The sequence below is a fragment of the Eriocheir sinensis genome, chromosome 37, assembly GCF_024679095.1.
Source record: "Eriocheir sinensis breed Jianghai 21 chromosome 37, ASM2467909v1, whole genome shotgun sequence".
Taxonomy (NCBI): Eukaryota; Metazoa; Arthropoda; class Malacostraca; order Decapoda; family Varunidae; genus Eriocheir; species Eriocheir sinensis.
In genome coordinates, this window is record NC_066545.1 from 14,661,631 (window position 1) to 14,685,718 (window position 24,088).

Below are 24,088 nucleotides of genomic sequence, written 5' to 3' on the forward strand. Positions count from 1 at the left end.
TTATTGCTTGGTCGATTCCTCGTTACGTGTGGACCAGGCCGAGGGTAACCATTGCTCTTGGAACTCGAGTGTATGTAAATTTCTAGTGGTCCTTTGGGAAAAACTTAAGTTTTTCATGTTCAAGGCATACTGGTATCACGTAAAAGAAAATTAGTCTTTTAAAATTTATGAAGTAACATTCATCTACATTCATTCAACACTCGCAGCTAAATACAGTTGACCTCTTAAACATTAAATAGTTGTACTTACAAAACAGTAAGAATATCTGAAGGGAGGGATCAGAGTTCTGGTTAAGTGGTAGAACAGAGATGTAACAAGGGATGCAAGACGTAGTTAGCCCTAAAAAATGTTTTCTTCCACTGGTTAGGTATTTGTAGTTTGGTGAATTACTGTGCACAAAAAACTAGAAAGATCTGAATCTTTGTCCTTTGGCACAGGTACTGACACCACATAGGCTACTCCTGCTGAGCAAGTTAAAAAAAAACATGGACCAACCCAATCCACCAAGACCACCTGATGTGACCCACCATTGTTCTGCATTGCACTGACAAGGTATTTGAAACTTCCCAAGTTCTGGATGCCCTCACCACTTCCATGGACAGACTGTACTGTTTCATCCAGTAAGACTGCAAGCACATTCACCTTAGTCTTGGCTTAACGGCTTTGCTGCCTCGTGCTCCTCAAATATTTTCTTGAAACTGACATAGGCTGCAAACATCCCCTGCTGAAACTCTTATCAGTGCTCCACCAGTAAGCGAAGCACTGGGATACAGTCAGCTGTTGTTGACTTACCAGGTGTGAACCCAGACACAGCTGGTTGCAAACTTGCATGAGCATTAGTTGGGCAAGAGCCTTGCCTGGTACACCAAGCAGTGTAATACCATGATAATTGATACAGGTCTGATGGTCCCCTTTACCAACAGGGACAACCAGCACCCTCTTCCGGTCAGGAGGAATGGTACCAGAGTACCATACGGCAATCAAGACCACATACAACCCACAAATTATGGCTGTGGGTCTGCCATATAACAATTGCTCAAAGTACTCAGCCAAACGAGTCCTCTGCCCATCCATGTCTGACTCAAGGCAACAATCTGGTGTCCAGTGATCCCCTGAGAGGGATGCTCAGAGCAGAGCTTCTTCAGGACTCAGTAAGCAGGTCAGAGGTCATTTAGAATTAAATGGCCTTGACCTACTCAACATGACTCCTGACATCTCTCCTTGTCTCCTCTTAGGAGAGCTTAAGTGCCAGCAAGCCTGGCAGTGTGGCTTTTCAATATTCTCCAGCATCTCCTCTGAAGCAAAACCAATCCTCGATTGGAGATTCTTCAATGCACTCATTTACAGCAGACTCCTCAAGGGTGCCGAGCACCTTGGACTGATTTGCTGAAGTCATCCTGTGTGTCCCGAGGGGAACACTGATCTTATACAGAGAAGGGTTTGGTGAAGAACACCTCTTCAGTTTCACACATCTTGGTAGGAGCATACACTGCAGTAAAGACTGAGTGTGCTTCAGTCTCACTCACATTATATGCTGCTCAAACGAAGTAATCTAAACAACAAATTGCTGCAGCTGGCTGGAGATACCTACAGCTAACCATGTTAAATGGGTACCATTGCTCCTACCAGACCAGTAGTAAGTGTACCCCTCACTTGTGTGTACTATGTGTGCTTATTAATTTGAAAGATGAGAAATGACAGAAAAATGTTCTCTAAAAGTTGTGCACATATACAATTTCCTTAACACCATCAGCTGTACACTCATGGCATTACCTATATTTCAACCAACTGTTGGCTATAATATGTACACTTTGGTCAACAGTGGTCAGTCTCAGAGGAAAGTAAATTCAGTTTGTTTGGTAGTTCTAAAAAAAATGCACACTTGACTCAGCATAAACCTGTATGCTGGTTCTTGGTGCCAGTCTTTTGAACACTAGACATTGCTGCACCACCTCACTACTTCCTGGGGGCGGGGTTGTTGGGGGGCGGGGGAGGCATTCGCTTCTTGAGGGAGGGGCGGTCAAAGCTTTGCTTCATGCCTCCAGCGTTGGCGTTGAAGAACTTGTGGTTCATCTGAGAGTCTGAGGCCCAGGGGGAGTCAAAGGAGGTAGTGTCTTGGTCCACCAGATGAGTGTACTTGGTTCGCCCAGACCTTCCAAAGTTCTTCACTTGCATCACCTGTCATGAAATAAACCAGAATTGTGATGAAGCGAAAATGAGATTGACCTACTATGAACACAATAAGTAATCTTTATAAAAGACATTATATAGATGGGATAGGTTAAGTTAAGGTAAAGTTTGGGGCATGCACTATAGTTGTGTGTGACCTGGGTGTTCATCTCCATCATATTGGCACTTGAGCCTGTGGTGGGTAAGAAGCCACCCCAGGACACAGTTTACCTAAACATTGGACTTTGCCAGTCATCAATACATGAACTGCTGTGCCCTGAATTTTGCCCATTTCCCTGTGTTTCTTAACCAAACATCCTCAAACTTCTGTGCTTCTAGCCGAGCACATTAACTTAAAAAAAACGTTTATGTTCTTACCTTTGGCAGGATGGTCTTGTCGAAGTGGTCCTCCAGAGTGGCTCCTGAGAAGTCCCTCTTGAAGACGTCCTCCTCTGAATCCAGGAAGAAGGAACCTCGGTGGTAGTACTTCTGCAGGAACTTGTACTTGCCCTTGGTGGCCTTGTTGGTGATCACCTGAGGGGAAGGAAGGGAATCAAGAGGCTGTCCAGTCATCCCCCAAAAATGTGGACGAGGGGGAGTCGGAACCAAATGCCAAGGGAGTGCACATAAGAGCCATCACTCAAATAATTTACCACTGTCCTACACCTGTTCTTTTCCCTTTCTTTACTCCCCAACCCTTCTGGATACACTCAAGTAATTTACCACTGTCCTACACCTGTTCTTTTCCCTTTCTTTACTCCCCAACCCTTCTGGACACACTCAAGTAATTTACCACTGTCCTATACCTGTTCTTTTCCCTTTCTTTACTCCCCATAATTTTACCACTGTCCCCACCCTGTTCTTTTCTTCTTTACTCCCCAACCCTTCTGGACACACTCAAGTAATTTACCACTGTCCTATACCTGTTCTTTTCCCTTTCTTTACTCCCCAACCCTTCTGGATACACTCAAGTAATTTACCACTGTCCTACACCTGTTCTTTTCCCTTTCTTTACTCCCCAACCCTTCTGGATACACTCAAGTAATTTACCACTGTCCTACACCTGTTCTTTTCCCTTTCTTTACTCCCCAACCCTTCTGGATACACTCAAGTAATTTACCACTGTCCTACACCTGTTCTTTTCCCTTTCTTTACTCCCCAACCCTTCTGGATACACTCAAGTAATTTACCACTGTCCTATACCTGTTCTTTTCCCTTTCTTTAATCCCCAAACCTTCTGGATACACTCAAGTAATTTACCACTGTCCTACACCTGTTCTTTTCCCTTTCTTTACTCCCCAACCCTTCTGGACACACTCAAGTAATTTACCACTGTCCTACACCTGTTCTTTTCCCTTTCTTTACTCCCCAACCCTTCTGGACACACTCAAGTAATTTACCACTGTCCTATACCTGTTCTTTTCCCTTTCTTTAATCCCCAACCCTTCTGGACACACTCAAGTAATTTACCACTGTCCTATACCTGTTCTTTTCCCTTTCTTTATCCCCAAACCTTCTGGATACAAACACAACAATGCTTCACTTCATCTAACTTGCCCACTTCAAACATGTGATCTAGCACTGTACATGGTCACTGCTTGTCAAGAATAGGAGATTAAATAGCCCATCCAACCCCATAAGGAAAAATAATGATGTTAAACGAAAAGGAGAAAGAATATATGCTCACTGCTGCCTAGTGGTAAGATAACAATATAATGTCTGAAATCATCATAACTTCCCTCTATGATATTCTGAAGCTCCATTAAATACCTTCCTACCCTCCTTTGGCCCTCATTCATCCTGACCTTGCCTTCATGTAGCTCTCTTTGCTTTCCAGATCATGAGTGAAATGGTCGTAGCAATACCCTTCTACCCTCCCTTAGCCCTCATTCATCCTGACCTTGCCTTCATGTAGCTCTCTTTGCTTTCCAGATCATGAGTGAAACGGTCCTAGCAATACCCTTCTACCCTCCCTTAGCCCTCATTCATCCTGGCCTCACCATGTAACTCTCCTTACTTTCCAGACCATGAGTGAAAAGGTCGTACCCAAGAGATTACCTTCATCAGTCTCGCCTTAGTGGAAGAACTCCTATTGAAGGCTAACAGAAACAAGACAAACCAACAATAAGGAAGTCTGCCACTGCATCATCACTGGGAGAATATTGCATACCTTGGGGTTGTTGCGGAGCTCCACCCGACGCTCCTCCTCCCCCATTGTGCGCAGCTTGTCAACCTCGTCCTTCTCCTTCTCGGCAGCCTCTCGCTCCTCCTGCAAATGCATCACACAAGACATGGGGATTGTGCAACAAAATAAGACATGCTTAGGACATCAACTAAATTCCAGCTATGGACCCAAACGACTAACTCTCCAGATACTGATTTGTGTACTCGTGACTTTTGGAAATATATGATTCTATGAAAAGTTTGAGTACTGTTTTAAGTCTAGGTAGTTTAAGCCACACCCACTATCTTCCTGATGCTAAAATCTCCAAACTAAAATACTATAAAATAAAGTACCCATTTCTACAACTGCTATACATGAGTCCTGCTAAAACCTTTATATTTTTGTACTTTAGTTAGTGAGGTCAACTAATGACTGTTTATGCAGATTACAGTAAACTCGTGTGCCGAAAGACTAAAACTGATCTGCAACAACTGTGAAATCTGTATACAAGATCTTAAATGTCCTCTAACAAGGATGTGAAACTACTTTAAGAATGATGTTGCTGGCCACACATAACTATGTTGGCAATGGTGATGTACACTTCTCCAAATACAAATATTTGAATAAAAATCATGGCATTTATTGATTCCACTTGTTATGAATGATTGCAAGGTCTTGCCACAACCTACAATAAATGGTGAATCCTGTATTGGTGTTTTAACTTATCAATATTAATATACTCTCCTCTCCATGTATTCCCTCATCATCGAGTCTTGCCAGACACATGCTGTTGCTTGACTCACCTTGTCCCTCTTGAGACGTCGCAGCTCCCTCAGTTTCCAGGCCTCGTACTCGGCGTCATCTGCCTCGTCGTCTGTGTTGATGGTGTCGAGAGGGTCACCTGAGTCTCCCACTCCGCCCCGCCCTGCTGCTGCCCCAGCCGCTCGGTGCTCCTGTTCAATCAGACGCAGGGTGTCGCGACGCCGCTCCTCCACACGTTTCCTCCCTTCCATCTCTTGCTGTGGAGTGAAAAGGAAGCAGGGTTAGGACGTAGAGGCATGGGGAGAACATGGTCCTGATAGACTCCCTGTGCTGCCTCTCGGGGAAGTAAGGTCACTGATGACAAAATATAAAAAAACAGACCGGCATAAGGGAAGGTGGTCCTGATAGACTCCCTGTGCTGCCTTTGGGGGAGGTAAGGTCACTGATGACAAAATATAAAAAAACAGACAGCAGCATAGGTGGAGGTGGTCCTGATAGACTCCCTGTGGTACCTTTGGGGGAGGTAAGGTCACTGATGACAAAATATAAAAAAACAGACAGCAGCATAAGGGAAGGTGGTCCTGATAGACTCCCTGTGCTGCCTTTGGGGGAAGTAAGGTCACTGACGAGATATAAAAACAGACTTAGTGGCAGAGGGGCAGGTGGTCCTGATACTCTCCCTGTGCTGCCTTTGAGGGAAACAAGGTCACTGACGATAAGATGCGAACACCAATGAACGTGAAACCCAAGTTCGGGAATTTGAGATCATAGTGGGATTATGGATTCCAACATGCACTAGTACCCTAAAATACGTGGTGCATATCAAGAACGAACATGAATTATGGAAAAAAAATCATAGGTAATGTAACTGAAATGTATTTAAGATGTAATAATGATGGTTAGATGGAAAAAAAACAGGGATGAGGCAGTGAAAGAGGGCAACTGAGAGAAGATAACACCTGTAAGTATAAAAAGAAGACTGCTAGTGATCAACCAGCTAATCCCTGACATGGTGGCAGAATGCACCCAATAGATACAGGTCCATTAAAACAAATATCAAACACCAAGGTCATGAAGCAGACCATGTGTAGAGCCTTGAAATGGAGACACTGGAAACACACTTAAGTAAACAGCCTGAGACACACCACACACCACACACCTGCTTGAGCTTGAGTTGCTGCTGCTCCTTCTGGTGTATGGTGATGCGGTCTTTCTTTCTCACAAACACAGGCTTGAGTCGAGGCCCCTCCTCCTCCGAGTCTGTCTCCTCCGAATACTCTGAGCTCTCCTCCTCTGACGACTCCTCGCTACCCTCCTCCTCCTTCCCCAGCAGCTGTCAAGGGAAGAATACGGTAATGTGCCGTTACACTAACATATGAGGCATGAAAATCAAACAGTCTATTTGGATATAGTATAGGGTATGGAAAAACACAAATCACGAAGGGTTGACAGATTTCTCACCAAGGAGTAGCCAGTAAAAGTATGGCATTAAAGAGTTTTCTGAGTTATTGGGCTATTTCAGTACACTCTGCTACCCCTTTCACTCACCTCCTCCTGCTGCTGAACCTTCATCAGTGCTCGCTGACGCAGGTTGAGGCGCCTCAGGGCAAGCTCGTCCTCATCCACCTCATCTTCAGACTCGCTATCAGACTCGGCCAGGCGGTGACTTGCTCTGAGCTCTGGCATATGCTCGAGGTCCTCATCTTCTCCCTCCTCTACTTCCTCCATCTGGTCTTCTTCCTCCTGCTTGATGTCGTCTTCCTCCTCCCCTTCACTCAGGTCCACCACCTCGGCCTGGTGAGTCACTCTTCTCCTTGGAACATCAGTCTCCATCTCTTCATCACTCCCTGCAGCCTGAGCGCGCTGGGCCAGCAGACGCCTCAGTCGGGGGTCAGCCATCTCGGCCTCTGTCAAGGACTTGTGTTGGGGAGGTGAGGGAGGCGCGCCCCTCTGTGGCCGAGTGAAGTCCTCCTCCTCCTCTTCCTCTTCATCTGATGAGGCTGGAGCATAGTCTGGCCGCTTACCACTGACATAACGCTGCACCTTCACCTTCTTCATGGACACCTCACCTGCAGAACAGAGATGATGTCATCACACAGATACACACAACATAAAGAAATTGAGTGGACAGGATATGCAGCAGTAGTGCAGTCCCCACATAATAAATAAGATCAAGAGAACAAAGAAAGCAGCAGGCAAGTTAATCCCAAGGCTGACAGATTAAATGTTCAAGGACAGATTAGAAAAGGTACGGCTGCCTTCCTAGTACGAAAAACAAGACATGAAAAGATTCCAGTGTTCAAGGCAATGAAGAAAGTAGACATAATTGATAGAGAAGATCTGTTTGAGTGTGAATGGGAAATGGGTAACTAAGACATGATGAGAGGAATTTGAAAGACAAGATGATTGAAAGACATCAAGAGAAACTGCCTTCTCAATAGATGCACTGAGCAGTAGTACAGCAAGAACAAGGAAGCTTTTCAATCCAAAAACTTAAATGAGGTCAAAGCTGACAATGAATGATAGAAACACTGACGGAACCTAACAAGTGTAGCTGTCTAGCTGATTTCTCCATGAAAATATTATTGGAGTACTCCTTCCCATATCTAGTTATTAATTAAAATTACTCCATGCCTCCAAAAGATTATATTTTGCCTTTTAAAGTTCAAGGAGTGGATACACACCACTGAATCATAATAGGTCAGAAGTTGAAAACTATATATATTAGGATAATTTCAACATTTCAACATCATCTCAATAGTGATGGTGGTAAAGATTTGTTTTAATGACGTTACTAATTTTGAAATGCTGACTGCTTATTTCTGGACAATATATGACCTGACAGCTAAAAGGGGGGGGGAGGCTTTGCCCCTCTGGACCCCCCTTCTAACCAGGGGGAAACTGTGTTTTTCATGAATATTATCCCCTATTTTCAACAATAAAAAAATAGTCCTTAAATTTGATTTTGAAAGCGCTTCCATAATTGTCGAATGTTTGTAGAAAAGATATATGAAGAGCTAGTGATGTTTCATAAGGTAGGTAATGAAATACTGGCATGGCACTAAAGCGATTCTTAACCGTGATGGTTACTGGTGCAGGCCAGCCAGAAGCCAGGTGAAGAAATGCCTGGGCCCCGGGTGGGCCGTGCCAGTGTCAGCCCCGCCAGGCACTCACCCTTGTCATTCATGACGGGCACGGCGCCTGCCGTGCTCTGGATCCCCATGGGCTGAGCAGCCCCCGGGGGAGCTGTCCAGGACGAGTTATCCATGCTGGGGTCGGCCGCTGGGCGTCAACCTGTCAGGGCAGAGAGAAGGAAGGCTCCGCGTGAACAACACCACCAGACGTTTGTTTACACTGGAGCCTCACAAGGTATCGTACTCAGAGCATTGCATTTGTTGTTTTCTGCCTGCTAGCCATCACCACACCAAAAATGACGGTATTGCAACAAAATTGTCATCGAAAACTTAATTATCTCCATACTATATACGAGTAAAATGAATAAATCAACGTTAATGAAAGGTTAAGGGGATTTGACTGTCATATATGTTAGGCATTATTGTCGCACACATGGGAAAGCAGAGAGAAAAATCTATTAGATGAACTCTGGACTGAAATAAACAGGAATATCCGAGAAACACAAAGCACTCAAGACACATTGAAGCTCAGAAATAAAACAGTGAAAACGAACAAGACAGAAACAAAAAGCGAAATCAAACGAGACGAGAGAAAACATCTATATCTACTGCATGAACTCTGGACTGAAATAAAGAAGAATACCCTAGAAAAAACCCCACTCAAGATACAAAACAGCTCAGGAATAAAACAGAAAAAAAAGAACAAGGGAAAGAAACGAAAACCAAACGAAATGAGACCCGTTGTAAAGGCAGACAGACTGAGAGGAGGAATTGTCCATCTCCAAGAATAACAAAACACTGATTATTATTTTATGCAGCCACACACACACACACACACACACACACACACACACACACACTGATCAGGAAAACGTTAATTAAATAAGCTTCCTTGTGGGTGTTTTCCGCCTCGGTCTCACCCTAGAAGTCCTGCAACTAAGCCCTGAATTGAGTATAGGTGAGTAACGCTTCTGACACTGAATCATTTGAGTCTCCTTGGCAGTCTTATTCTTACGGTGGTCTATCTTTCTTTATATATTTTTTTCTTTTATTTATCTCCTAGTATCCAGCGTTCAGCCTAGAGTGCTTTCCTGTGGCTCGCTGTTCTTACCTGGTTAGCTCGCCAGTCTTTAGAAACCACTGCCAGAAACATTGTTATCGAAAAAGAAAAGATTAAAAGTAGGAACCAAATTGATTCCTCCGAGTACTCTGACCTCTCCTCCTCTGATGACTCCTCGCTACCCTCCTCCTCCTTCCCCAGCAGCTGTCCCTGTCTTCAGTCTGTTTCACTACATTTTCTTTCATTCTCATTCCTTTCTCCCAGTGTCTTGTGCTTTGTCTAGTTTCATGCCCTTGTGATCTGAAATACTGGTACGAAACACATGACCTTTTACCATAATATGAAGGCGTACGGGGTTAGAAATAATCCAACCTAACCTAACCTAACTTATCAAACCTTCTTCTTTTGACCTGTAACGCTTTGTATCGCTTCTTAGGTCCTCCTCCTCTCGTTCCTCTCTTCTTATTCACACACCTACCACCTATCACCTATTCGCTGAACCCTGAACCTCAGCTGCTGACCCTTCTGTCTCCTACACATCAACAACACTGGTAAAGTCATGTTAGGTTTACGTAGCCCTCGTAGAGTGCTGCACCAGTAGTGGAGCAGGGCCTGAAACCTCATCAACGGTAAATGGTAAACTCAGAATATGTGTGGCTTCATTATAGTAATAGGACATGTATTTTTACCATTTACTCATAACACGAAGGCTTATACATTGTTAAGGCAGTGAAGCTAAACTGAACATTTACCACAACTTTAACATGGGCATCCGAGGACAGCCCTGGTGACGAGGCGACATGCTCACCTGAGTTACATCCCTCGGCAGGTGATGAAGGTGCGGGTGAAGGGCTGGACCGGTGTGGCCACGTGGCGCTGGGTGGCCAACGACGACAGCTGTGGGATCTGCCGCATGCCCTTTGACGGCTGCTGCTCTGACTGCCGCTTACCCGGGGATGACTGTCCGCTGGTGTGGGGCCAATGCTCGCACTGCTTCCACATCCACTGCATCATGAAGTGGCTTCAGTCCCAGCAGCTCCACCAGCAGTGTCCCATGTGCCGCCAGGAGTGGAAGTTCAAGGAGTAGCGCTTCATCTATTGCCTGTGTGTGGACTTATGATTAAGGTATACAGAGAACCAAATTAAGGCTTCCTACTTACACACTTTCTACTTACACACTTCCTACTTACACACTTCCTACTTACACACTTTCTTCTTACACACTTCCTACTTACACACTTCCTACTTACACACTTCCTACTTACACACTTCCTACTTACACACTTCCTACTTACATACCTGCTACTTACACACTTCCTACTTACATACCTGCTACTTACCTACTTCCTACTTACACACTTGCTACTTACACAGTTCCTAGGTTGCTTACACAGTCCATTACAGCAGATTTGTAAGCTCCCAAACCAAATGCGAAAGATTTAAATTTTTTATATATTGTGTTAGGTGTTTATCCCAGTTTGGAATGTTGCATAACAGTATGAGAGACAAATTGACAAATACACAATAATACATAATGCTTGTTGTCATTTTCAGGAACTTGAGCAGACACCGTAAAAGGAAGAAAAAGTAAAAAGTGTGAGAGAGAGAGAGAGAGAGAGAGAGAGAGAGAGAGAGAGAGAGAGAGAGAGAGAGAGAGAGAGAGAGAGAGTGTTAGTTAGTTTGTGTGTAGCGAGATCATTTGAGGCACCTGCAAACATGGGTAACTCTGAGCGGACACGACCGCCAGGACACCGGAGGAAGCGCTCACACAAGGCGAAAAACAAAAAGAAAAAGAAGACACACCACAGCAGAAAGAGATCAAGGTCAAGGTCAAGATCAAGGGCCCAGTCACCTGCTAACTCAGGGTCAAACTCTGAGAGGGAATCCAAGTCAGCAACTAACCCAGCATGTGTTGGTGAAAGCAAGAAGAGGCCTCGCAGCCCATCCCATTCACCTGAACGCATCAAGGCGGGGTGTTCCTCCCTCCCCTCCCAGCCTGATGCCTCTGCAGGGAGGGGAGGGAAGGTGAAGGGGGATTCAGACTCTGAGGACGAGCTGATGTTTGAGTGGGAGGCTCATCGCCGGGAGCTGGATCTGTTGTTCTGTGGGGGAGGACACGAGGATCCTCTGCGGCAGGGCAGCGAGCAGTACCAGGACTTTTGGGCCTTCCTCAAGAAGTACCACAGCCTCCACAAGCAGCGCAAGATCAGGGAAATGTGTGGGGCGGGCCGGGGTGGCGGGGCGGGGCAGGGCAGCAGTGCAGTGTTTGGCCTTCCCCTTGCCTTCCACAAGAGGCACAACATCAATTTCAGTCTGAGTGGGGCGAGCATTGAGGCACTGCAGGACCGCCTCCCCCCGCAGGACCTGGAGGAGGTCAGGGCAGGGCAGCGGAGGCTGTCACAGCGGCGGCTGGAGGAGGCCCGGCTGGTCATGCTGCTCTACCTCGACTTTTCTCAGAAGCAGAGGTTTGAAAAGTTGCGGCAGCTGAGGCGAGCCCAAGCGGAGCTGCCCATCGCCGCTCACCGGGAGGAGCTGCTGCAGAAGGTGGAGCAGCACAGTGTGGTGGTGGTGGCCGGCGACACAGGCTGTGGCAAGTCCACACAGGTGCCTCGGTACCTGCTGGACGCTGGCTACACCCAGGTGGCGGTGACACAGCCAAGGCGCCTGGCCTGCGTGGCGCTGGCCCGCCGCGTGGCCCACGAGACCTTGGACCTGTATGGCTCCAGCGTGGGCTACCAGGTGAGGTTTGAGAAGACCCGCACGTCCCACACCCGGCTTGTGTTCTTGACAGAGGGGCTGCTGCTGCGGCAGGTGTGTGTGGACCCGCTGCTCACCCAGTACCAGGTGGTCATCCTGGACGAGGTGCACGAACGTCACCTGGACACAGACTTCCTGCTGGGGGTGGTCAAGGTGCTGCAGGTGCGCCGGCCTGAGGTGCGCGTCCTGCTCATGAGTGCCACCGTCAACTTGGACCTGTTCAGCAGCTACTTCCCCGGCGCCCCGGTGGTGCAGGTCCCTGGCCGCCTGCACCCCATCACCCTCAAGTACATGCCGCCGCCCCCCAGAGAGGTTTCCAAGAAGGATCGCCTGGACCCGGGCCCCTACGTGCGCCTGCTGCAGCTCATCGACCAGCAGTACCCGTCTGAGGAGCGCGGCGACCTGCTGGTGTTCCTCAGCGGTGCCAGGGAGATTGGCATCGTGGTGGAGGCGGCACAGGAGTACGCCCGGCACAGCGGGCACTGGGTGGTGCTGCCGCTGCACAGCACACTTTCCGCAGCCCAGCAAGAGCGAGTGTTCCACGTGGCCCCGGAGGGTGTCAGGAAGTGCATCGTCTCCACCAACATTGCTGAGACATCAGTGACCATTGACGGTGTGCGCTTCGTGGCCGACTCAGGACGAGTAAAGGAGATGACCCACCAGGCTCAGGGCAAGATGCGGCGCCTCAAGGAGTGCTGGGTGAGCCAAGCCTCGGCGGAGCAGCGCAAGGGCCGAGCAGGGCGCACGGGGCCCGGCTCATGCTTTCGACTGTACTCCCCCGAAGACTATGAGTCCTTCCCCCGCTACAGCCCCCCAGAGGTGCAGCGCGTGCCCCTGGACTCTGTGGTTCTGCGCATGACCTCCATGGGCCTGCCTGACCCCTGCCTCTTCCCCTTCATTGAGCCTCCTCCACAAGAGGCTCTGGAGCATGCTGTGTCCTCCCTCAGGGCCCAGGGCGCCCTGGATGCTGAGGGATGCCTGACCACCCTGGGAAAGCTGCTGGCACAGCTGCCCCTGGAGGTGGGCTTGGGCAAGATGCTGATAATGGGGGCGCTCTTCCACCAGGTGAGTCATGTTTGTCACACCCACTTCACTGTCTTTGCCTTATATGTATCATTTGCAGTAAAAAATGCTCCATTGATATTCTTGCAGTGACTCATGACTGCCACTCTTACTTGCTATACAGCTGGAGCCTGTGCTGTCCCTGGCGGCCACCATGAGCGTGCAGAACCCCTTCCAGCCACACGCACGCAAGTCTCCGGAGTGCCAGGCTGCCATCAGAGACCTGGAGAATGACCACGGGGACCCCTTCACCCTCCTGGGGGCATACAGGTGTGTGATGCTCCTCTTTGGATTCAACTTTAGTAGTTTCCTTAACTCATGTCGTCTCATTGCTTGGGTTTAATATTGTTGATTGCATTGGTGATATTGCTAGAAAAAAAGTGGACTTTTGAATGTTAAATGCAGAAATTTTCATGTTGATTAAGCTGCATTTACTGATGTGATAGACCAGGAAAGCTGGGTCATACAGTAGTGCAAGGAACTGTGGTATTTAGGCTTAATTAGGATGGCACCGACGGGCCTTCATGGTGGGGCCCGGTGGTCAGCCCCAGCCTGTTATGGTGCAGGCAAGAGTTTTATAGTGGCACCATCTTGTTTGCTCATTCTGTTCCCTAGAGCTCATATTTTATATTCTTTAGAGAGTTAATCTAGAGTAAAGGTTGATATGTGGTCACAAGGACAGGATGAGGGTAGTCTTAGGCCACTCAGTGATTACTGAAAATTGTCAGCTTGTAGCTGTGGGTGGGACTCAAATCTGGGTCCTCCAGGATGCAGCACCTGCATGCTGGCCACTCAGCCACCACCTCCTGCTAGTACTTTCTGGGGAGGCGTCACCTAGGCATTCTTGTGTGTTGCAGGGAGTGGCTTGGCGTGAAAGAGTCGAGATCACAAGACTCCCGCCAATGGTGTCGGAAGAGGGGGCTGGAGGAGCACCACTTCTACGGTATAACCAAACTGAGGCATCAGTTCTCCCAGCTGCTTAAGGACTCTGGGCTGCAGCGGGTAGCTGGGGCTCCCAGGTCTGCCCTTACGAGTGCTGAACGAGCCAAGAGGCTTGGTGAGCTGCAGCAGCTGCGGGAGATTCGCCGAGAGTTGCACCAAGAAGACCAGCGGCCCACCAGGGTGCTGCAGCTGGGGGAGGGGGACGGCTATGATGGGGAATGGGAGGGGGAGGGGCAGGGGGCAACAGACATAAAGGACGTGGACTTCAGGATCACCAACGACCCAAGGCGCCTGCGTGAGATCCTTCGTGGCTCTACGCTTCGTGGTCAAGACCAGACAATGCTGAAAGTGATCCTGTGCTGCGGGCTGTACCCGGGCCTGGCCATTGCTGACGAGCACAACAACTACAAGGCTGGCTCGGAGCAACTCTTCCACACCCGGGAGCGTCCATTCACGGTGCTGCACCCCGGGGGTGTCCTGGCTGCACATCCTGAGGTGCTGCAGGTGGCAGACTCGGACATTGTGGAGGTGCCAGGGTTTGGTCGTCACCCAGCTGCCCGCGGTCAACAGCTGCTGGCCTTTGGCTCTGTCCTGGAGACCCACAAGGCTTTCCTGGTGGACACAGTTCGTGTTCCAGCAGCCCAGACCCTGCTGTTATTTTGCCACAGCCTGGACACTAACGCAGACATATCCACAATAGCATGCGACTCCTTCATTGAGCTGAGGTTCCCAGACCCTCCGGTTGCTCAGAATTTACTGTTGAGAGCGGTGTACCTTCGGAAGCAGTGGCAACACCTCCTACACCTCCGCACCTCCAGGAGTGAGGATGATGAGGGTGAGAGTGAGGTGGAGGCAGCTGGCTTGGAGAAAGATCTTTCTGCTGGCTTGGTGGACTTCTTCCAGAGTGAGGCGGTGTACTCCCGGCGGCGCCTGCTGGCTGCCGACGCCAAGGTGCTGCATGCAGGTCCTGGCCCCGGGGACTGCGTCCTCTCCACAAACCCTTTTGCCCCAGGGGAGCCCTGCCTTCCTAACCCCACCAAGGGAGGGGTGGACCTAACCCCATACCTTTCATACAACAGTGTGCTGGACCTCCAGTGCACCTCCACCACTATAAACACTCATGACACAGTGTGTCCCTACTGTGACCAAGACCTCCACCTGACCACACTTGACCGTCTGGGGCACCTGTGGGAGTGTCTGGCGGCATCTGCCCAGCCTCCACCTCCAGGCACCTCCCATGAGGGGGAGGCAGCAGATCCTACCAAGAAGAGGTACCAGTGTGATGCCTGTGGGGAAACTCTGTGGCTCACTCTGAAGGAGATATTTGTCCACAGGAAGTCCCACGCCTCAGAGTCTGCTGGACAGTGACTTCCTTGCTGCCCGTCATTGCTGCTGCCTCCCTCGCTGGACCAAGTGGCAAGACTGGTGGTTAGTGAGTGACACACAAATGAACATTGGCACTTTGCTTGCCAACAAGTTGCATCACTTGAACATTGCTGTGCGGCAAATAACTACATAACAAGTGATGACATTTCATTGAAGAGTCATTCTAGGACTTGGTCAGTTTCAGGACGTTTTAAAATAAATTTTTCACAAAAAAATACTTTCGATGTAAAACAAAGAATATATTGATATTGATAGAAAGGCTTGATTTTATTGACCAAATTTGTTGTTCTCAAGTAATATAAGGGTAAAATTCTCAGTCATAGCAACTGGGTCCCAAAGCCATCCGATCCACTTACCTCCTACAAAACCATACAACAGATTTGAACCCACTCCTCTAATCCCCGAGAGTCACATCCATGGGACAAGATAGATGACCAGAACGAACACTTTCAACCAGATCCCTTGATGCAGAAGCTTGTATTTTGGCATGCATGGATTTAAACTATAAAGCGTCTCCTTGGTGCAGTGGTTGGCGTGGCTAACAACGGATCTCCGGGCTGGGTTCGAAAGGGAAGAGAAGAGAAGAGAAGGAAAGGAAAGGTCTAATTAATTCGTCACGCAGTCCACCCAGCTATTGATCCTTTTTTTTTGTGCTGGTGGATAATTCAAACCGGGATCTGGAGTAGATAAACTGTGGTAATTAACTGTGGTAATTAACTGTGGTAATTAACTGTACGTGTCACTTTCCCGTTCTCACCTGTCAGAGGTTTAAGGGCTAATGGTACGGAGATGAGCACAGTGGCCAGGCGCAGCTATTACCGTAGGCTCCTAACTTTGCCTTATGTTCGTGTAAGAGACAGATGGTGCACGTTCCCCTCCCTAAATCGGCAGGTCATTGCTATTCTTTTTACCTTGCTCTCTCTCTCTCTCTCTCTCTCTCTCTCTCTCTCTCTCTCTCTCTCTCTCTCTCTCTCTCTCTCTCTCTCGTTTTCCCCTTTTCAGTCCCAAGAATAGAATTTGATCGCGTAATCGAGAGAGAGAGAGAGAGAGAGAGAGAGAGAGAGAGAGAGAGAGAGAGAGAGAGTACTGTCAATCCTGAAGGAACTCGTTGAAGGAGATTGATTCCTCCTGTGGCTCCGGGCGTCACCTGGCGAATAGGAGAGTCGAAGCGGAGGAGGAGGAGGAGGAGGAGGGCTGGAGGCTGTAGGGACGGAAGTGACGGTGTGTGTGTGTGTGTGTGTTCCATAGTTCCCCTTCTTTAGTGTGTATGTTGATCACAGCTATTATATAAGTAGGCTATTATTGCAGGTGTTTATGTGCATGGATATATAGTATAGTACTCCTCTTTTTGTGTGTTAAAGGGCTTGTGTTGATTTATTCTGTTGATTGGGGCGAAACTGTGTGTGTGTGTGTAACTATAGAGAGTGTTTGTGTAGGGGGCGTTGATTGTGTGTAGGGGGCGTTGCGGGTAAGTGTGTGGGGGGTTGAGTGTGTAGTGAGTTGAATGTGTGTGTGGGGGGGGGGATGGGGGATCTTGCGTGTGTGTATATGTGGGGGTGGGTTGAGTTGGGGCATAGGGTGGGGGGATGGGTGAGTGTGTGAGAGAGGGGGGGTGGGGGTCGCGTGAGGGGGTGTCAGTAGGGGTACACGTAAGGGATATATATACATTAAAAAAAGTTGCGTTTCAAAATCATCAGTAAATTCAATTCCGCTGATTTGGTGCCGAAATGAAACGAGCAAAAGTTCCCTTCTGTAGTGCCGAGCTTGTGTGTGTGTGTGTGTGTGTGTGTGTGTGTGTGTGTGTGTGTGTGTGTTACCTGCGCGGATATAATGAATAACGAAAAACAAAGCTCGTTTCTCTGGCTCAGTAATTGTTTTCGTAACCCAACAACCTAACGTCTCTCTTTTTGGACACTCCTTTGACCTCTATTCAGGAGCAGTAAGTAGCGGGCTTTTTTTTAATATTTTTCTTCACGGCCTTGAACTGTCTCCTTAGCTGTAAAAAAGAAAAAAAAAACAATCAAATCGTAATCGAAAGACATAACAAAAAAAAAAAAGTCCCTCGGTTAACTGCTTGGATATAATCGCACCACCGTTTTTAACTCCGCCGGGAAAATAAAAGACATCAAGATTGTACTGGATGGCTTGTAATGGCGAGGAACTGATCAGTGTTTCCATGACGCAAGAATAAGGAGCAGAGGTTATCATGTACATTATGTGGGGGCTGGGGGGTGGGGGGGTGAGTTTCCATTTAAAAGGGGGTGAGGTCATAACTTGGGAGGGGGGGGGGCAGCAGCGGTGGCAAGGGTCACGCCACCTCCCTCGACACTCAGGTCACGCCGGCCCCCGCTGCCTCACTGCGCCTCTGGCCTCAGCTCTTTGCCTTGAAGATGTTCTCCAGCTCTTGCAGCGAGACGCCCCGAGACTCAGGGATCCAGAGCCACACAACGACAGCGATAAGGAAGTTGAGTGCAGCAAACGCCATGAATGTGACGCCGAGGCCGATGTGGTCGATGAGGCTGAAGAAGGCGTAGTTGATAACAAAGACGGCCACCGCGTCGCAAGTTGTGATCAGCGATGCGCCGAGGGAGCGAACTGGCGACGGTAACAGCTCGCCCACGTACAGCCACGGGATGGGGCCGATGCCTGCGCCGTAGGCAGCCACGAAGACGAGCACGGCGGCGAGGGGCACCCACGACGCCCCCGACAGCTGCAGGTGCAGGAAGAGGCCGCACACGACCTGGGCCGCGCCGCCCAGCACGGCGGTGCCCGCGAGCATAGGCCGCCGCCCCACCTTGTCCAGCACCGCCGCCGCCAGGCAGCTGGAGAGGGTGCGTGTGAGGCCCACCAGCACCGTGCACATGAAGGCGTCCAGCTGCACCCCCGCCTCGCGGAAAAGGTACACCGTGTACATCATGATGCAGCTGCGGCCGCCCAGCTCCCGCAGCACGAAGCAGCTCATCACCAGCAGCACCGGGCGTGCGTTGTGGCCCTTGGTCAGCTCCGTGAACTGTGGGGTAAGGCAGCGGTCAGTACTCAGTATGCTTCCTGTGGGCAAGGATAAGAAGCAGCATAGTGAGTCACAAAGAAGCTTAGCACCGCCAACCACAGACATGACCCTCCGAGTGGTCCACATATCTAATGGAGCGTCTGTTGGCGAGGCAAAGCGGAGTGGGAGAGACAATGAGCAACACGTTCAGTTGGAATAGGAAAAGCACAGCAAAATGGCGCTAAGGACAACGTTTGTGCCTGACGAAACAAACATCTTTACTAAAGAATGGAGGCGGAAAGAAGGAAAAGCGTTGTTGTCCTGCTGTGCTCATTTTCCCTCAGTGCCCGGGGGATGGAGCCGCATGTTACCTGCTGGACACCTGAGTTCTGTGTGGCGGCGGGCATGCTGCTGATGGCCGATAGCTCGTCCTCCGCCGCGGCCTCGGAGCCCATCAGCCGCTGCAGCGACGCCTTGGCCGCCTCCAGTCTGCCGCGCCGCACCAGCCAGTAAGGCGACTGTCAAGAATGTGTGAAGGTGTGGTTAGTGGGTACTTTTCTTGCCATAAGCGAGGCGTTCTGTTTGTGTTTCAAGGTAATCTAGACTCTACACGCTTGCCTACCTCCGGAACCAGCAGCATCGGTATCACCAGCAGGCCCCCGGTGAGGCTGCACAGTGCCGTGGCCACCCGCCAGGTGAACAGGTGCGCCATCAAGTACCCAAAAATCAAGCCAGTGCCCCCCCAGACATCCGCCATGGTCCCAAGGGTGCCCCTCATCTTGGCTGGGGTCACCTCCGCCAGGAGAGGCATTTGGAGTGTCGCCACGACGCCTGAACAGGCAGAGAGGCCCGCCTTGGCGACGAAGAGCACGGCCTTGTAGTTTGGGAAGGCCATCAGTAACCACAGGACCGTGCTGAGGGCCAAGGACACCGTCAAGACCCGCTGCGGCCCCGCCCACTCCACCAGCGGCCCCGCGAACAGCGAGGCGAAGATGGTCACGATGGACGCCATGGACACTGCCGGGAGAAGGAAGGTGAGAGTCCCTGTACAGCCCGCGTTGCATGCTCGTTAATGCGGTGTTAGTGGGTCGAGGGAACAGGTACTTGAGGCAACGGGAAGGTCACACTCATGCACGATATGACTAGATATGGGTCATTACTAAGAAACAGAGTGAGGAAAATGGGAATCCGACACTTACTACTGCATGTAGTTATGCGTTACGTGTGTGTCGGGGAATAGCACAGAGTTGGTATTATTTACGTTTCAGGGAACAGTAAGGCTGATAAAATGGCCACAATTGGCGCTTGCGGTCTTGGGATTCTGCATTGCCCATCTTCTCAAACATTTGGGCACTCACACACCCATATTTGCCAAGCCTTTCGTAGAGGCTGTGGGCACTTCCATGGGTAGTTTCATGAGCCTAGTGATAGTGTGACAAGCACCGTTGCCAGATTATCGTACTCAGAGCCTCGTATTCACCGGTTTCTGAGCCATAGCTACTGCCAAAAACACCAATAATTAACCATTTTAACGATAACTATATATGAAGGCAGTTATTGGGGTCGGATATCGGCAAGAATAGGAGGCTGAGTACGACAATCTGGCAACGTTGGACTGACAATGCCTCTGTGCCATGAACGTTAAAAAACACACATGAGACCACGCTTAATCTCCTTTGTGGCCTTCAGAATTATTTGTTGTGAATACCGGGAGCGTCTGAGATAATGGCCGTCGACGAAAGACTCAAGTGATGGACATGACCTGACAGCTGTTCCACGCACCGAGCCACACCACGTCGCTGTCCGTGACGGTGAAGATGTTCGGGTCCTCCTGCATCTTGGGCAGCACGGCGGTCCAGCCCCCCCTGTTGGCGGCTCCGTCGAGTATGCAGACCATGGACACCACCAGCGCGAGCACCACCTGAACCACGCCCGGGAAGAACGTCAAGGGAAGGGATGAGCGTTGGAAGATGAGGTTTGAGGAAGCGGAAGGATGTGAAAGAGCAGTTAGGATTCACAGGATGAGCGTTGGAAGATGAGGTTTGAGGAAGCGGAAGGATGTGAAAGAGCAGTTAGGATTCACAGGATGAGCGTTGGAAGATGAGGTTTGAGGAAGCGGAAGGATGTGAAAGAGCAGTTAGGATTCACAGGATGAGCGTTGGAAGATGAGGTTTGAGGAAGCGGAAGGATGTGAAAGAGCAGTTAGGATTCACAGGATGAGCGTTGGAAGATGAGGTTTGAGGAAGCGGAAGGATGTGAAAGAGCAGTTAGGATTCACAGGATGAGCGTTGGAAGATGAAGGATGTGAAAGACCGGTTAGGATTCACAGGATGAGCGTTAGATGATGAGGTTTGAGGAAGCGAAAGGGTGTGAAAGAGCAGTTAGGATTCACAGGATGAGCGTTGGAGGATATCGTTTGAGGAAGTAGGAAGAATGTGATTTGGGAGAAGGACCCACATATGTTACAGGGATGAAGGTTGAAGGATACTTTTTGATGAAGCGGGAAGGATATGGCTGAGAAGGAGTTAGGATTTACATGGTACAAGGATAAACGCTTAAAGATAGTATTTGATGAAGCGGGAAGGATGTGGTTGGGGAGCAGTTAGGATTCACGGGATGGGCGTCGAAGGATATTTTTTGATGAAGCCGAAGGATGTGGTAGGGAGCGGTTAGGACTCACATGTTTAGTGTTAACGGAGACTTCCTTTCCTGGATCGTTCTTGCAGGGTTCATTCTTAGACGGCGAGGCCAATGTTGCTTCCCTGTCCTTCTCTGCTGGCCCCTTCTCGCAGTCCTTGTCCTGTGAAAGCGTGGTGAGTGTTGCCTTTGTGTCCTCCACCGCCTGAGGAAGAGGAAACCCTTAGCCTTGGTGTCGTTATAAAAAAAATCCGCCCGCTGCACCACTGAACTGGGGCTCACTTACCCACATCTGTTCAGGCTTTCGTAGAGGTTGTGTCAGTGTCTCCATGGTTAGTTTTATGAGCCTAGTGATAGTTTGACAAGTCTTCTGCACAGCTCAGAACCCGACTAGTTTCCTTTGTGGCCGTTGGAAATTGTTGTGAGAGCCGAAAACGTCTGGGAATGTCGGTCCGGTGTGGTGTCGTCTGTACCCTAAGACATCCCATACTGACTGAGAGTATTTTCCAGGACGCCGCGTGGTTAGTTTCGAAGCTACAGCCGAGCGTCTTCACTCAGGGACCACACGCCCGTAGAGAGATTGGGAATATGCATCCGGGCCACCACAGTTTACCTTCCTCAAGTTTCCCCAAGTACCCATTTATCGACCATCCCGAAAGGAAAGATGAACAGCTAGGTGGGATCCACGCCGACTACCCAGACCGGGATTCGAACCAATGCCCGCAGATTCTTAGTCAGGGGTGCTAATCACTGCACCGGAGGAGTATAGCCATATCTAGACCACCAAGACAAACAAACAAACAAACAAAAACCACTATTGCATCATCATCAGTTTAAATATCGCGGGGAACCTTTAGTAGCAACAAGGCGGCTGTGATCAAGGTGGGCTGTGTCTCCTAATCCAGTGTTGTCCAAACTGGGGTCCGCGTACCCCTGGGGGTACGCGGACCCCTGAGGGTACGCAGCATAGATCAAAGGGGTACGTGAAAAGACGATGAACACACACACACACACACACACACACACACACACACACAGCAGAAACTTCCTTTTTTTTTTTACAACAAAGGAGACAGCTCAAGGGCACACAAAAAAGGAAACAATTATAATAAAAAAGCCCGCTACCCGCTGCTCCTTAAAAAAAAGAATCAAAGAATCAAAATGTTCCATGAAGGAAAAGAGAGAGGGAGGGAAGGGTACCTAGGAATGACGCATAATGTACGTGTACCTAAATATAATGAAACACAATAAAAATATAATATAATTGCGTTTAATCAGCCAAAGGAGTACGTAACAGGAGAAGGCAATAAAGAAAAGATGGCGCCACTATAAACACTTGCCTGCGCCATGACGGGCTGGGGGCGACTACCATCCAGGCCCCTCAAGCAAGCCTACCGCCGCTATAGGTTCAGACATTAAAAAAAAAAAAAAAAAAAATAAGGCGAAAAAGTTTGGGCAGCACCGTGAACCTAATCTATGGCTCCGGCCCAACTTACGAACCCAGTCACCGGTGTTCCTTCCACAGGTGTCCACACAAGCGCCCCCCACTGCCCAACCCGAGGAGCGTATCGAGACACCTCCAGAAATTGACCTCTTATCTTTAGGCCGCTCCTTTACCTCTCTTTTTATAGGGGCAGTGATTAACAGGGCTTTTTTTCTTCAATATTATCATTTTTTGCCCTTACGTTGCTTCCTTTACTATAAAAAAAATGTGATTGTGTACTTACCATGGAGATGCTGATGGTCAAAGTTCCTGCCTCGCCTTCCTTCCCTCCGCCGCCTGCCTGTCTCCGCTGCCAACCTTCCGCGTAGGTGTCTCTCCGTGAACTGCCGAGAGCGGTTGGTGACTTGGCAGCTCCTTCGTTTGTTGCCATGCTCGCTCTCCCCCTCCCTGTCTGTGCTGTCATATGGCTTTCATGGGTACACACACACACACACACACACACACACACACAAGAAGAGGAAGAAGAAGTAGTAAAAGAAGAAGAACAAGAAGAACAAGAACAAGAACAGCAAAAACAAGAACAAGAAGAACAGTAGAACAAGAACAACAAGAACAGCAAGAACAAGAAGAACAGCAAAAAACAAGAACAAGAACAACAAGAACAACAAGAACAGCAAGAACAAGAACAAGAAGAACAAGAACAGCAAGAACAAGAAGAACAAGAACAAGAACAGCAAGAACAAAAAGAACAAGAACAAGAAGAACACGAACAGCAAGAACAAGAAGAACAGCAAGAACAAGAACAACAAGAACAGCAAGAACAAAAACAAGAGCAACAAGAACAAGAACAACAAGAACAAGAAGAACAGCAAGAACAAGAACAACAAGAACAGGAAGAACAAGAAAAGAACAACAAGAACAAGAATAACAAGAACAGCAAGAACAAGAAGAACAACAAGAACAAGAAAAACAGCAAGAATAAGAACAAAAAGAACAGCAAGAACAATAACAAGAACAAGAAGAACAACAAGAACAAGAAGAACAAGAACAGCAATAACAAGAACAAGAACAACATGAACAGCAAGAACAAGAACAACAAGAACAGCAAGAACAAGAACAACAAGAACAAGAACACCAAGAACAACAAAAACGTCAAGAACAAGAACACACACACACACACACACACACACACACACACACAGCTTCCTCGAGGTTGGGTGTTCTGTATCGTCTCCGCCAGTTCTTCTCCCCCGCGCAGTTGCTATCCATATACAGGGGCCTTGTCCGCCCTCGCATGGAGTATGCATCTCACGTGTGGGGAGGCTCGTCTCATCAGCTCTCCCCCTCCTACTGATAGCCTTCTACCTCCTAAATTCCGCCGCGATGTTGCCTCTCTTTCTATCTTCTATCGATTTTTCCACGCTGACTGCTCTTCTGAACTTGCTAACTGCATGCCTCCCCCCCTCCCGCGGCCCCGCTGCACACGACTTTCTACTCATGCTCATCCCTATACTGTCCAAACCCCTTATGCAAGAGTTAACCAGCATCTTCACTCTTTCATCCCTCACGCTGGTAAACTCTG

At 49.0% G+C, this 24,088-nt stretch overlaps 3 protein-coding genes and 1 long non-coding RNA gene across 6 annotated transcripts; 1 reads left to right on the forward strand and 3 right to left on the reverse strand.

Annotated features, from left to right (window-relative positions):
- Positions 1 to 150: 150 nt before the first annotated feature.
- On the reverse strand, positions 151 to 8,474 carry LOC127008316 (microfibrillar-associated protein 1-like). The gene is made up of 7 exons (XM_050880200.1): positions 8,270 to 8,474; positions 6,644 to 7,164; positions 6,255 to 6,428; positions 5,137 to 5,352; positions 4,340 to 4,438; positions 2,548 to 2,703; positions 151 to 2,178 (listed from the first exon to the last, which is right to left on the reverse strand). The coding sequence occupies exons 1-7, from the start codon at positions 8,361 to 8,363 to the stop codon at positions 1,957 to 1,959; spliced, it is 1,482 nt and encodes a 493-aa protein (XP_050736157.1). The 5' UTR covers positions 8,364 to 8,474; the 3' UTR covers positions 151 to 1,956.
- Positions 2,711 to 4,187, reverse strand: LOC127008318 (uncharacterized). 3 transcript variants are annotated; one of them, XR_007761029.1, is made up of 3 exons: positions 3,683 to 4,187; positions 3,163 to 3,613; positions 2,711 to 2,975 (listed from the first exon to the last, which is right to left on the reverse strand). It is a non-coding gene; the product is annotated as an uncharacterized LOC127008318 (long non-coding RNA). The 3 variants fall into 3 exon arrangements; XR_007761028.1 differs by having other exon boundaries at positions 2,711 to 2,905; positions 3,093 to 3,613; XR_007761027.1 differs by having other exon boundaries at positions 3,093 to 3,613.
- Positions 8,475 to 10,844: 2,370 nt separating the features above from the next.
- On the forward strand, positions 10,845 to 16,317 carry LOC127008324 (probable ATP-dependent RNA helicase DHX34). The gene is made up of 3 exons (XM_050880207.1): positions 10,845 to 13,111; positions 13,233 to 13,378; positions 13,966 to 16,317. The coding sequence occupies exons 1-3, from the start codon at positions 11,006 to 11,008 to the stop codon at positions 15,416 to 15,418; spliced, it is 3,705 nt and encodes a 1,234-aa protein (XP_050736164.1). The 5' UTR covers positions 10,845 to 11,005; the 3' UTR covers positions 15,419 to 16,317.
- A 1,250-nt stretch (positions 16,318 to 17,567) lies between these two features.
- On the reverse strand, positions 17,568 to 22,951 carry LOC127008327 (facilitated trehalose transporter Tret1-like). Its single transcript, XM_050880212.1, has 6 exons — positions 22,790 to 22,951; positions 21,106 to 21,267; positions 20,208 to 20,346; positions 19,048 to 19,442; positions 18,797 to 18,943; positions 17,568 to 18,446 (listed from the first exon to the last, which is right to left on the reverse strand). The coding sequence occupies exons 1-6, from the start codon at positions 22,934 to 22,936 to the stop codon at positions 17,808 to 17,810; spliced, it is 1,629 nt and encodes a 542-aa protein (XP_050736169.1). The 5' UTR covers positions 22,937 to 22,951; the 3' UTR covers positions 17,568 to 17,807.
- Between the last annotated feature and the right edge of the window lie 1,137 nt (positions 22,952 to 24,088).